The 13,785-nt window shown below is 38.9% G+C and overlaps 4 protein-coding genes across 4 annotated transcripts; 1 reads left to right on the plus strand and 3 right to left on the minus strand.

Annotated features, from left to right (window-relative positions):
* Positions 1–597: 597 nt before the first annotated feature.
* LOC122345847 (putative uncharacterized protein BRD3OS) lies at positions 598–1,800 on the minus strand. Its single transcript, XM_043240335.1, has one exon. It carries the CDS (start codon positions 1,386–1,388, stop codon positions 1,134–1,136), a length of 255 nt encoding a protein of 84 aa, XP_043096270.1. The 5' UTR covers positions 1,389–1,800; the 3' UTR covers positions 598–1,133.
* Positions 1,801–1,945: 145 nt separating this feature from the next.
* On the minus strand, positions 1,946–4,068 carry LOC122345852 (endothelial differentiation-related factor 1 homolog). The gene is made up of 6 exons (XM_043240338.1): positions 3,883–4,068; positions 3,556–3,607; positions 3,311–3,471; positions 3,126–3,218; position 3,041; positions 1,946–2,267 (listed from the first exon to the last, which is right to left on the minus strand). Exons 1-6 carry the CDS (start codon positions 3,955–3,957, stop codon positions 2,206–2,208), a joined length of 444 nt encoding a protein of 147 aa, XP_043096273.1. The 5' UTR covers positions 3,958–4,068; the 3' UTR covers positions 1,946–2,205.
* Positions 4,069–6,333: 2,265 nt separating this feature from the next.
* LOC122344776 (inactive phospholipid phosphatase 7-like) lies at positions 6,334–9,284 on the minus strand. Its single transcript, XM_043238343.1, is given in 3 exon segments — positions 6,334–6,734; positions 8,677–9,106; positions 9,109–9,284. Coding segments are annotated over 3 exon segments (870 nt in total). The 5' UTR covers positions 9,148–9,284.
* A 689-nt stretch (positions 9,285–9,973) lies between these two features.
* On the plus strand, positions 9,974–12,902 carry LOC122345838 (protein FAM78A-like). Its single transcript, XM_043240325.1, has 3 exons — positions 9,974–10,343; positions 10,736–11,012; positions 12,193–12,902. Exons 2-3 carry the CDS (start codon positions 10,753–10,755, stop codon positions 12,719–12,721), a joined length of 789 nt encoding a protein of 262 aa, XP_043096260.1. The 5' UTR covers positions 9,974–10,343; positions 10,736–10,752; the 3' UTR covers positions 12,722–12,902.
* The last annotated feature ends 883 nt before the right edge of the window (positions 12,903–13,785 follow it).

A 13,785-nucleotide genomic window follows, 5' to 3' on the forward strand; every position in this document is an offset into this window, starting at 1 on the left:
ATAATTACAGATATAAATGTATATTCACTACTTATTCGTCATCTCTGTCTCGGGTCTAAGTATTTTAGTTCTTTTTTATGAGAGAGAGAGAGAGAGAGAGAGAACATTTGTGTATTGCATGCCAATTTACAGTATATTTCTTAAACTTTTTGAGCAGTTTATAACATGTAAATGTCATTCTTTCGAGTAAAATTTTAAAATTGGTAGCGCTGCATATGTTAAGTTCAGCAAGTTAAAGCAAGTTGACAAGTATGTTTTGGCACAGACTTACATGGTAATATCTGATGTATAAGCTAATCTTGAGATTTGGACACTGAGCCCCTCGTTTTTCGTAAATAAATCACAAAAACCCATAGGAGTGTCTTTTTACTATCTAGATATATTTATTTGAGTGCACTTAATGTTTTTTATATATATTTATTTTGTTTCAGAAGACATTAAAACCAGTAAAACTGAAAAACACTGAGCGGTGTACTGAGGTCTAGCTGTCAGAATGTACCAACTAAAACTTTATAAACCTTTTTGAATCTCCATTTTAAAAACGGTTGGTTTTTTTTTTGCATTTTGAGGCTTCAAGATTCTGTAAAAAGGAACAAATGCCCCATACTTAAAAGTTATATTAACATTTCTTTGTCAAGTGTAAGTCATGCTAGTGGACACCGTTTTAAGTGAGAAATATGATCGTTTCGTGTAATGTAAAAACATTACAATTTGACAAAGTAATGTATTTTTCACCACACTAGACAGATTGATAGATACCTGCTAGGCCTTTAGTAATATAAAGGTTTATTTTGCAACGAAAACCTAATGATATTGCTACCAGTGATGATATACTTGAATATGAAGTTTGTTAAATTGGGACATGCAATGGTATATAGTGTTCGCTTTTAATCTGGGTTAAAAATTAGGTTTCGGATTGGTTCAACTGACTCTTCAGTCTGTAAATATAATAAACAGGTAATGTTCCTCTATGAATACTGCTGTTGCACTGCACAAACGTTAACAAATACTGTATAATATCATGAAGTTTAGTCTAAACTGCTTGAGTAATGACATGTGGACAGATGCCATACTTCAAACTTGTCAGTAACACTCAAATGTGAGAACTATCCGTCGCCAGAAGAACACCGGGATCACATGACAGCACAAATCCGGGACTGTCCGGTGCTATCGGAGTCTTTCAGTCTTGTTTTGTCCCGTATCACCACTGCCTGGTTGCCGTACTGGCTGTACCAGGAGCTCTGGCTGCGGCTGAGGTAGTTGGCGGGTGGCGCTCTCTCCAGCTCCAGCTGCTGCTGCTGCCAGATCAGCAGAGAAGTGTCCTTGAAGCGCAGCCGCGCGAAGCCCTCCGACAGCGCCTTCTCGGCTAAAGGACAGCGCTCCGTCATTGCGAGGGACGGCGGCTTGCTAGGTCTCTCGTGGGGGTCTCGGACGTCGTCTCCCGTTCGACCATGCCGTTAGAAAGATGTCCCGAGGCAGCAGGTTTGATGAAGGGGGAACGGCGACTTCAAAAGCTCGTCTTCACCAGTTGCTCGAAAGCAAAACGAGGCTTTGGTGATGCTAATCCTCTCTGCATTTTGCTGGTCGGCGATGTTTTATAAACGTAGCAGCGAACAACCCGCTAATAATCGAAATAACGCAGTTTTATGAAAACCTTGTATTCAGAATTCATCGACCGTTAACGGTTTTCTCGTGTGGTAATTCGAAGAAAAACAGCAGCCTGTTAAAACAACGCCAGCGACTGCCTGTGGCAACAACGTCCGCTTGAATACGAGTCCGACTGCAACCACTAGACGTTTAAAGGTTCCGAGTTAATAAGCATGATTTTTCTTTCTATTACAGAAAAGCATTTAACATTAAACTGCGTGTTTAACAAATGGGGTTCCTGAAAACTTCCAATACCGAGTTATTGAAAAAGTGCAGAATCATTCAGAAGGCAACTTAATCAGACATAGAAATAAGTTTTTATTTCAAAGCAGTGAGCAGGCTAAAAAAAAAAAAAAAAATTATAATTCCAAGTCTTCATCATCTGACATAAAACGTTAGATAATAAGCCTTCTGTGTAGGTGGCAATATGAGTGCGTCTGATCCACCATTGAATCGAGAAAATATGAAGTAATGCAGCAATTAATAAAGATTAACTGTAAAGATCATACAAGTACTGAAAGGTTTCAGTGAATGGTGGATCTTTCGAGGATTTTGTATTCATTTCTTCTTAGGGCCAGAATCAAGAGGCAACCCAATGTCCTTTCCACGCAACTTAAGGCCTAAAAATTAAGAAGAAAAAAATATTTTAACAATGAAGAAAGACAAAATGAATTAAAATGTTTGTTCGGTTAAAAATGCAGAACTTTATTATATAAAGGTTGCCTCAACAATTTTAAAAGTTACTAGAATTACTAAAAGTAAATTTAACCCACACTACCAAACCTGTTCCTAACCTTAGACCACCTCAATAGCTGCAAGAGCGTTATGCTATACAATGAACACAATATACTTTATTTTTATGCAAAGTACATAGTACTTCAAGCCAACTAATATAAATATGAACCTATATTTTTATGACGACTACCGTTTAAAGTTTGGGGTCAGTAATATTATAATTACAACAACAAAAAAAGATTCAATAAATTGAATTTGACTGTCCTTTTTGAATGTTTATTGATCAAAATAAAACAAATCTAATAAAAAAAAAGTTATCAGTTTGAGCACCAATCAGCATATTGAAATCTTTTCTGAAGGATCCACTGCAGACTGGAGCACTCTCAAAACAGCTCGGCCAGCACAGGAATAAATCACAATTAAAAAGAAAACTTTTGAAACAAAAATAACATCAAGTGTTTCGCTATATTTTTCCATGCCGACCTAATGAGTATAACAGACCGTTTACAAAAAATATATATTTTTAAATCTTTCTGACCCCACTAATTTTATTCTACCTAAATCTATATTGAATCCACTGATAACAAAGCCACAGGCCAAATCCCAAACCAGCTTTAAGCGACTCTTAGGCCTACAAATAGCGCATTTCTATGATGACCCTCCTGGTATTAAAAATACAGGAGGCGGTCTATGAGATGGACTTAAAGTACGTGAAGCATGGCTCAGCAAAATCAAAATCATACCAATGGCTCGCCCAATCTTCCCATTACTTGGTTATTGGGAATGGCCTTCCCAGATTCGTACTCCGCAATGATTTGAGGCTTCTCATTGATTTTCTGCAAGAAACACAGTTATATATACTTTTAAGTAAACCCACACTGCGGTGTAATTAAAGATGAATCATGCAGTAAAGCAACAAAGCGCTCACAGTCGCCAGGTCTTTCTGGGTGAGGCCTTTATCCTGCCGGCCCTGCTGGATCACCTTTCCCACTTCCAGAGGCACTCTCTGATGGCTGAGCTCCTCTGTCTCTCGGTCCAGCTTGGCCGTGTTCTTGGTCACAACGTGCTGTTTGTTTTGTCCAGCAGCCCCTTCAAAGAAGAAACCGCTCGTTTAAATTCCGGTCGTAAAACGCGCGGAAGACGTATTTATTTATTTATTTTTAACGCGCTTACATTTCTTCGACGTCTCGACGGCCTCTCCTTTCCTCTGAGCAGTAATGATAGCCTGAAACACAAGCACCGTCGGCGTTATGTAAAGCGAAACTCCGCGAACTGCGTTTCTTAGGCTTCCGCCACGTTTCGCTCCCCGACTAATTCGACGATAACATTTCTGCGGCTTTTATTCCCAGATCGGCATTTCAAACTTGGACAGATTGAAGCCATTTTGCGCATTATTCGAGGCCAAACGTTTCAAAGCTGGTCACGGCACCGACGCGTTTGTCTAACGTGAACTAATAGCGTCAGCAAACTGTGTAACGTTAGCAGATGGCTGTGAAATACCTGCTTAGACTTCGACTGTGCGGCCGATCCCTTCTTCCTCAAAACGGTCACGGTGTCCCAGTCGCTCTCTGCCATGTTGTCGACAATTATTTGAAGAAGTGTTTGATTTTTAGGCGACAACGGAGCGCTCAACTTGTCGGGCACGTCCCTGCTCTTTATGCTAGTGAACTAAACCGGATATACGTCACGCTATAAGGCACATGTCAACAAGCCCCTGTAACGTGTATTAACCCATGTCGTATTGCGTGCATGTGTGTTTTTAAAAAAAGGGAATAGAGAAAACGGTTGTGTTTTAATCCGGTTTAAGTTCAGTTGTGCGATAAACTGCGATATGACTTCTTAAAGCTTTACATTTGCCCTGCTTGGTATCTGATGCAACAATATAATGGAATGACAAAGTTTTTTTCTTCACAAAATCATGTTATAAATATATATATAGATTTGTTTGCTTATCGTTATGTTACAAAATAGTTCAAAGAGCATGTTTTGGTCGGTGGATACGTCTGTGTTTATTTGTTTAGCCCAAAGTGGTCACGACAGATGTCAAAAAGTATTTTTAGTATGTTTAGTCAATAAACATATCTTTGGAATGTAGGGATTAAATTACATTGGTAAACTAGCTGGTTTAGGCATCTCATCAGAATTATATTAATACTCTTTAGTAGGGACATATTACTTAATTTGCCTGAACCTACACGTTTACATTTTAATTGAATCCTTTCATTACATTACAAAGATAAATTTAATGTGTAGGAAAAAAGAGAATAAAAACTAGTTCACATGTAAGCTATTTTTCTTTAAACTCTTATTTGTTTGTTCGTTAAGTCATCCATCCGTCAGTTTTTCATCATGTGTTAAGGTTGTGTAACTGTTCTTAAAGAACAATAGTATTGTTTGACCTGAATTGACTTTTAATACCTTTAGAATCTTGCTCAATCTGCAATGGAATTTTGCTCAGAGAAACTCTATAAACTTCATGCGGTTTGTCAAGTGTATGAAGCTTATTAAACAAAAATCAACTATGTTTCAAAAGAGCAGTCTTTAGGTGCCTATGTATGTAGGTCACAAGAGCATTGCTAGGGTTCTAATAGTCGTAGCGTGAACATGGACTCGAGACTGACCCCTGCTGGTATTTATAGACTGCTGAGTCAGGGTCAGGAACTGGCAGATCACTGCTATAAGCAAAAGCGGGTGCGGAGACTGACTTCGACAGCTGCTGAGATATTAAGCAACCATCTCAATAAAAGCTTGATCTCTGCTGTTGCACATTTATGTAAGCAGATTTACCACAACTTTCAATAAAATAATGATTTCATGCATCTCTCTCTGTCTCTCATTTTCCATCTGTAAAAGCTTTTGAGATTTCTTGAAATTAATATTAATGTACAAAGTTGTAATCACGTTCCATAAAATGTATTTTATTCATGTTGCATCCATTGTAAGTATTTATCTCTGCATTTTTAGGCATGAATAATCCAAACATGCACACACACACACACACACACACACACGCTTGCATACATACATATTCACAACAGTATGTTTTAAGTTGACACAAAATAAAAAAAAAATCTCTTAATAAAAGATGCAGAATGTGTTTGATGTAGGATATCTTTTTTCCTCAATCTGTACAACACTATAAGACGTTTTTGGTTTACAGTAATCGTGTATAAAATTCATTGAAGGGATTCATTTATTTCCAGAAGACCCATACCGTACATAACACTGCTGTGGAAATCTTACAAAATGGCACATCTGGGGCTGGCAGCGATCGGAATTAAACAACATACAATTTCATAGAAACAACATTGCAGTTTTTTTTAATAGTGAAAAATGTGCTTGAAATGTTCAGTTTGAAAGCTTAAGTTTTTATATTTATATAAATGTGATGCATTCATAGTATCATGAAATGTCAGTACAGTTGTATTTAAACTCCAGACACAGAAAGCAGTCCAGAAAAAATCCCAAATTATCTGCGGTGGTTTCACTTACAACTTCAAACCTTTTTTGAAAATTATATACAATTCCAAGAAAATAGAAATCTGAAATGACTCATTATGCTGCTTGATATAGTCCCTGAGCAAATGTTTCGCTCACTTCCTGTGATCAATAAAATCCATCAGCCGACTGATACAAATCGCACATACTGGTTTGGCCTTCATCGATGCGGCAATAAAAATACTTACATCAACATCCTTTTTTTTTTTTTTTTTTAAGTGAAAGGAAAAACTTTGCACCTGATGTTTTTTCCAGAGCATTTCTCCAAACCTTATATTGCTTTGGCAGAAATGGAACAAGAAATAGTCGGATCAAGCTTATGGATATGTGCTGCTTGTTAATTAAAAAAAAAAAAAAAAAAAATTTGCACACGCTTTTTAAAATAGACATAGGGCACTTAACTTGAACTGAAAAAAAAATAAAACAAAAACGTATGGCGACTTTTGAAATCCTTCAAAAGGTACTGATCAGTAGAGGGCTCCAGTTGAATGTTCCTATTGATATTAGAGTCTGGCAAGTGTTGGAAGACAGCCACACCATCTCCACTAAACTGTAATGAAGGAATCCTAAGGCAAAGCCGCATCCGACGTCTGTCAGATGGTGGCGACCCAGCAACACACGGGACATGCCGACTAGGACTGCCCATAACACTAGCAAAATACGCAGGGGAACTGCAAGCACCAAGTGTGCCAACAGGAATTTAGATACCATGACTGCTCGGCTTGCGTGGGCTGCCGGGAAAGAATAGATGTCCATGGCCAGGTAGTCGAGGAAACTGGGCGCTATTTCCCATGGCCCTTTGCGCTTCACCAACTTCTGCATGCCTGCTACAGTCATCACGTCCAGTAAGAGAGCTGTAAAGCAGTCACATTTACATTTACGTTATTAAAGCAATAGAAAACTCGCAAGGATGTTTATGGCAATCTGCTGTATAGAATTTACTTTTCCTTAAGTCTGAGGTTTATTCATTTCACCTGTGTTGGGAAAGGCTTTTTACTTTTGCCAAAAAGAACTTTCTTTCACTTTTTTTAAACAAACAAGCATTCCCTGCAAAGATTTAAAAAGTAACATAAAGTAACCCATTACTTTCCATAATAAGTTAGTAACTTAATTTGTTACTTTTTTAGAGAGTAACGCAATATTGTAATGCATTACTTTAAAAAGTAACTTTACCGAAACACTAATGTGTACTAATCTGGAAACATCAAGTAAGAATGAACTAAATGACTTGAGCTGTTTGTGACAAGAGAATCAGACGTACATGCAATGTTGGGAAAACGTCGTGGTGACAATTAATTTTTCTGAAAAACTTGGCAGGCAAAAATAATCTATGCAATGAATAGCTCACAGAAAGTCACTTTCTGTTGATCAATGTAGAAAAATTCATGAAAAAACTGTGAAAAACCTGCATGAGGAAATCTTTTGCCCTCTCACTTGCAGTTCCTGATCACATGGATTCCTGCAGAAATGACTACGTTTTGCTGATAAAAATTTGCTGACAAACGAGAAAACACCTTAACACTGAGGTGTACCATGAAGGAGGCAAAATCCCCTTTTTGCGCATCTCAACGAAGGACAGAAATAGTTCTTGTTAGAGGAAAGAGCTTATTTCTGAAATATTTGCCATTAAACGTTTGTTTAAACATTGATTAATCCATTTTTAGGCTTTACAAAAAAAAAGAAGTGACAATTTTTGTGACAAACAGGATTCAGTGGTGCATTGATTTCTACGGTTTTCTCATTCACTGAATGCGTCCTGACATCCATGCTAATGTGACTGGTTATCAAAGCACCCCTAATCCAAGTTTACCATAATACAAGCTTTTTCCCATGGTAAAGCTCAAGAGGTCGGTATCGTCCCGTAATAAAAGGAACATCTCTGGCAGGGTTTATATCTGACACGTGCGCAGACCACATGACCGCACTAGTAAGTGTAATTAAGCTTACAAACCGTGATCACCAAAGAGATAAAGATGCACGACACGAAACCGACTTCAGAGAAATGGATTAAACCACTGGAACACTTTTACATTACAATTCTGTGGAGCTTCGAAATCCACTTTCACAGCATGGACCTATACCACGCTTAAATACCTTACTTCGCATGTGTTCTGAGAGCAAATAAAGTGATACATCTGGGAGTGAATGATGGGAGAAGATTAACTTGTGTGTTTCAGCTTCAGTTCGGTTCCGTTAAAGAAAGTGAAATTAAAGAAGTAGTGAAAATAATAAATTGTAGAGTAGCTTCTCATTATGCTGGAGTGTAATGAAGTAGTCACATGCGTCTGTCGGTCAGAACACATATCCTTGTATTCCCTCATCCACTGACCTACAAACCCAACAGCATCCTCCTCAGCTGCAAAAAGCCCTGCGATTTCAAATTCATCAAAAGGATCTGTGCTTTTCCCGATCACTGCTCCAATCGTTCTCATTCTCGTGACTGATTTGAAAGTCGTTTTGATCAAATAATTCATCTAAACAGTGGGCCAAAAAGTACATTGCATTTAAATACACGTCCTCCTTTCAGATAGAGTCGCGCAAACGCTAATAAAGTCAACACCGCACACAGCGCTGCGATTATATCCCTAATCTGTTCATTTAAATTGTCCTTAAAACGACGATAAAGTCACAACGAGAATATGGGTTTCTCTCACACACTCGGTCCATGCTGGTGTACGTTTCATGCGTGACCAAAATAGTGATGTTTATACAGCCACACACATTTTCAGAATAACACTCGGACGTCCTCCAGAGAGCCAGCGTCCCGTTCCGTATCGGGAATGCGCTCAAACTCACCTAGCAGCAAATTGACTAAAACCTCTTGACCGGCCAACGTGTTGCTTCTCGTGAGACACAAAATCGTGCCGAAGATCCACGGGATGCCATGGCCAGTGAGCGCGAGGAGCTTGACCATAGAGCGCACGCTTCCCCACGACGACGTGCTGTGCGCGCACACGCCGAGCCGTTTAGACATGCAGATATCAATGGCCAGAAGAGAGTTCATAGCGATGCCTTTGAACGAGGGGTTCAGCTGCATGCAGTCTTCTTCTGGTAATTCCTTCTTTTCCTTATTGTTCTCGGCGGGCTCGTGCTGCGCGTTGGCGCCCTGCTGGTTTTGACTTTGCTGGTGTCTCTGCGACGGCCTCCGCGCCGCGCCGCGAGCTTCTGCGCTACCGCTCTTCAAGGGCTGATTCAGAGACATGAACTCGGGTCTGTTCAGCACATTGCTTCGCCCCTTGCTCTGGTTCGAGTCTGGTTCGCAGGCATTTTGATTTTCTGCGGACCTTCCAGCCTAAACGCGTTTTACTATCCTGTTCTTCACACTGAGAGACAGTGAACGGTCTACCATGTCCATTCCCAGATCATGCCTTGCTCTGTTCTAAGTGTTGCGACTTCTATTCCAGTTATACTAAAAATAGACATTCCAGCCGCCAGGATACATGAGACTCATCCACATGCTGCCGACAATCTAGATAAACAAATGGCACTCAGTTAAGATAATCACCTTGTGCTTGCTTAAAAAAAAAAAATAAACACATAAATAGACGAAATGATTTTTTTTTTTTGCATTGCATTGCATTGCGTTGCACTGTATAAGATAATTCGCTTTAATCCGCTTTAAAAAAAAAAATAACAACAGTGACTAAGTAAAATGCAGGCCTATTTGTTTATTGATTTTAAAATGTGAAACCTTATAGCCTAATGTATATTTAGCTTTAAATTAGTACTAGCCTACTGGCGCTACTGTAACTATTTTCAGCATCTAAAAACTGTCCAAAAAGGTCCTTTCTGATAACGTTAAAAACAAATAAACAAATATTCCATAACTCTATATGGAATATTCCACAACACCCCATTTATATGCCGTTAATTTTGCTTTCTTGATTGTAATCAGAGAGGAGAGGAGAGAAAATTGTAAACATGAAAGCTTATTAGCAAAGCTACTGGTTTTAATAGTTCCCCTGAGTACAATATCTATGCAGTGTTCTTGATAAGCTTTATAAATAACAGTCATGCACCGCAGTCTGTTATGCTTCTCATAAAGTGGTTCTGTTTCATTTGCAGATTTTTATTTTTAATTTTTTAAACAAAGATGACTGTTGAACGCCTCCGACTCAAAACTACACTACCCAGGATGCAAAACGTCGCCAAGAAGGGAAGTCTAATTCTAAGCCGCTTGGATAAAAAAAGCCAACAGCTGAAGTATTGTATTACACCAGAGGAACCTGACTAGCCTATAATAGGACAAGGGCGACACAAAGTAACCCGACTGGTCACGCTCTGTAAATCTCTCAGATATGACGCGGAAATTAAGAGCACCGACATTTGATTTGACATTAAAAATGTTGGTCTCAAGTTATGCCAGAAGACGCAGCGTGGAGTTGGACCTGTAACGGGACTGTGGATTTAAACTTGAAGTAATGTTGCTTGTTCTTCCTGTCATCCTGAAGGACTGGAGCTAGGTAACAGAGCTAGGTCGTAATGCCGCACTATTGGACGGTACCTGTCAGGTGCTACATAGATATTACTGGTTTAAAATCAAAGGCACGTATGAGCTGACATATATTTTAACCAACCAACACGATATAGCTATTTATTCACTTTAATTGAAGTTTATCATAACAGCCGTGAGATTGAATATGTAAGGTTTATATTGTTATTTTGGCTTGACTGAAGGAAGGGAAAGACCTGGGGTTCTTTAATGCTGTATTAAGAGATTACAAGACGTGAAATGATTCATTATGCTGACATGCCAGGATCATGTCATAGCACCCTGACCACAGACTCGGGCCCTTTTCTGTCATCATGAATGTTGCTGCTTCATCTGGATACTGATGGGTGTTTGTGCTGCCAGTCTGAAGAGGCTCCGCCATGGGATGTGTACAGAGTGTGAAACTCAAGCCCAGTTTTCATGAGAACATCACGGTCCTGGAACTGCAAGCCTCCATTGATCCCAGCCCGACTGTCATCGATGAGTCCTCTAATGTGGTTCTGCGATACCGCACGCCTTACTTCAGGGCATCGGCTCAGGTGCAGGTGCCACCCATGCTCTGCAAAGAGATCTGGACCGTTGGCTGGATTCAAGCTTGCAATCAGATGGATTTCTTCAATATATATGGAAGCGAAGGAGTGTAAGTGCGTCCAGTGTATGACAGTATACTGATGAATGCTTTATTGCTTTGGGCTCTTTTAAAAATATAAAATGTGGAAATTTGATGGGACCCGAAAACATAGTGAAAAGTGCTCTTTACTTTATTATAATGTTCTTCACAAGAATCACAGAAAGCTTTATTATGGGTCCACATTATGGGTCTTTAAAGTCTTTAAAGATTTGCACCCAACAATATTCAATGGTAAAATATATTATGTGAAAAGGTACACTTTAAAAATGAAAACAAAAACGACAATAAATGTGCACCTATTTAAAGTTGTACATTTATTTAGCCTAAAAGAAATGATGATTACAAGCATTTGTGATGCGTACTGTAAAGCATTTTAAGCAGAAATAAAACAACAACACAGTTCCGCATGTCTGAAACTAATATGATTTGGTTTTCGGGGCAGTGCAATACCATTGAAATATTGTAAAAATGAACTGAACGTAGTTTAGGTGGCATGATGCTGCCGAGGAAATATGTTAAAAAAACGATTTTCAGGATGTTAGTGATGTTTATGGTGCAATTTCCTGAGATTGTTTCCTCAAAAGCAGCAGAGCTGAACACACCCCTAACAGAACAAAAGGCTCGTCCTTTACCAGTGCCAGCCCTGAGAAAACTAGCGGAGGCTTTTTTCTAAGAAATAACGGGATTGTTAATTAAGATCTTATGTAGTCCTTATAACTTCCTTGATTTGAATTAAAGGGTTACTCCACCCCAAAGTAATTTTTTTGGTCATTAATCACTTACCCCCATGTCATTCCAAACTCGTAAATGCTTTATTTAAATGCAATTCCAGAATTTTTTTAAATATAAACTTTGTGACTGTCTCATTGACTGCCAAACAATAAGTTTGAAAGTTGTCATCTGAATCTGCCGTTAGTGGTTTAACGCAACATTATGAAATGATGAGAATATGTTTTGTACAGAAAGAAAACTAAAATAATGAGTTAATTTAATGATTCAGCACAGTCCTAACAGAACCATCTGAATTAAAAACTTGTGAATTGCTGTTAAGTGTTTATCAGCTCTTTGGACAGCTCTTTTGGATTCTGATGGCACCCGTTTACTGCCAAGTAAATATTTGCAAGAATGCATTAACTCACTTCTTTATAAGAACAACATCTGAGAAAGACGTTTCATCTTCCCTCTTTAGATCCAGCTGGGAGCTTCCAGAGCTAAAATGTGGGCGGATCCAGGCCATTAGTGATTCAGATGGTGTGAATTATCCCTGGTACGGCTGCACCACTGAGATGTACACAATAGTGGGTCCCACTAAGAAGAGCACCAAACTCACCGTCAGCATGAATGACAACTTCTGCCCAAGTGTGACGTGGAGTGTCCCAGTGGGCACCACCAGCAGTCCCCCTCTCCTGAGCTCCATCCAGAGGGACCAGCGCTTCACCACGTGGCTAGTGGCCATGAATGAAACCACAGCTGAGATGGTGCTACTCCGAAGCATCCGCTGGAGGATGCAGCTCTGCATTAAAGTGGATCCAATGAAGCCTCTGGGTCAGAGAGCCACAGTTGTGGAGCCTCTGATCCAGGAACAGCCTCAAGTCCTAGTTAGAAATGAACCCATCCCAACAAACGCCTTGCTTAAGCCTAATGCCAACGATGCCCAGGTTTTAATGTGGCGGCCTATAAATGGGGACCCCATTGTGGTCATACCCCCAAAATATTGAGCTAATGAAGGGTATTTCAGTTAAATGAAGAATGGCATGGAGTGTGTGAGAATAATAGTCAACAGGCTAACTATGGTTTTAAAGGATGGTTTTAAACGAACAAATGTACTATTTGTGTATTTATTGATGGTTGATAGGCTGTTTGAAAGGACAGTCCACTTAAAAATTAAGATTCTCTCATCATTTCTCAACTATTTAAACCTGTACGACTTTTCTTCTGTGCATACAAAATTCTTTTGCATTCCACAGAAGAAAGACAATGCATACAGGTTTGTAACAACGTGTACAAACAACTGATTACAAAATTTCCTTTTTTGGGTGGACTGTCCCTTTTAAGGGCACACATTTATCCTTTTGTGTACTGTTTTGTTTTTAAATATTTTTATTATTTGTAATTTGCAAGACAAAAACTGTGTGTGGCCTTTGCATACTTGGCTGTGGACGGAAATTTGTGGCCTTATGAAACATATAAACAAACTGAATTAGTTTGTTCACACAGTATGAGTCGATAATTAAATGTATAATGGAGGTATTTATTTTTAGTCTGGCGTGGCCAATGTTTTACAAAGAAATGTTGCCTTTTATTTTGTGCAATTACAGGAAGCACATTGTGTCCGTGGCTTCTTGCACGATGTTCTGTGAACTAGAACTGTGAATAATTTAGTTGTCTTCTCATATTTTAAGAGGCAACTTTTCAGGTGCACAAGCTGAGTTTCAGGTACTTCGTCTCATTTTTAAACTCGGAGAACTAAGAAGACAACGTGGAAACTACAATAAAATCAGCGTGTAACAATAAATACTGTGTTTTTTGAGTTTTGTTTGTTATCACTTTAGCTTTACTGAAAATCAGACTGCTTTACTGACTTTGTCATTTTAAATAAGACCTAAAAAGTCAAATTTGCTTTGAAACGGCATTTGAACTTCATAGCCCTGATTTATTTGATAACTTATGACCAATAATTGTATTAGAATCACACAAACGTTGTTCTTTGTTTGAGAGCATCCTCTCAACAGGGACCATATGACCTGATTCTAAAATACTCCAAGTTGTCCTATTTTGTACT

The sequence above is a fragment of the Puntigrus tetrazona genome, chromosome 5, assembly GCF_018831695.1.
Source record: "Puntigrus tetrazona isolate hp1 chromosome 5, ASM1883169v1, whole genome shotgun sequence".
NCBI lineage: Eukaryota > Metazoa > Chordata > Actinopteri > Cypriniformes > Cyprinidae > Puntigrus > Puntigrus tetrazona.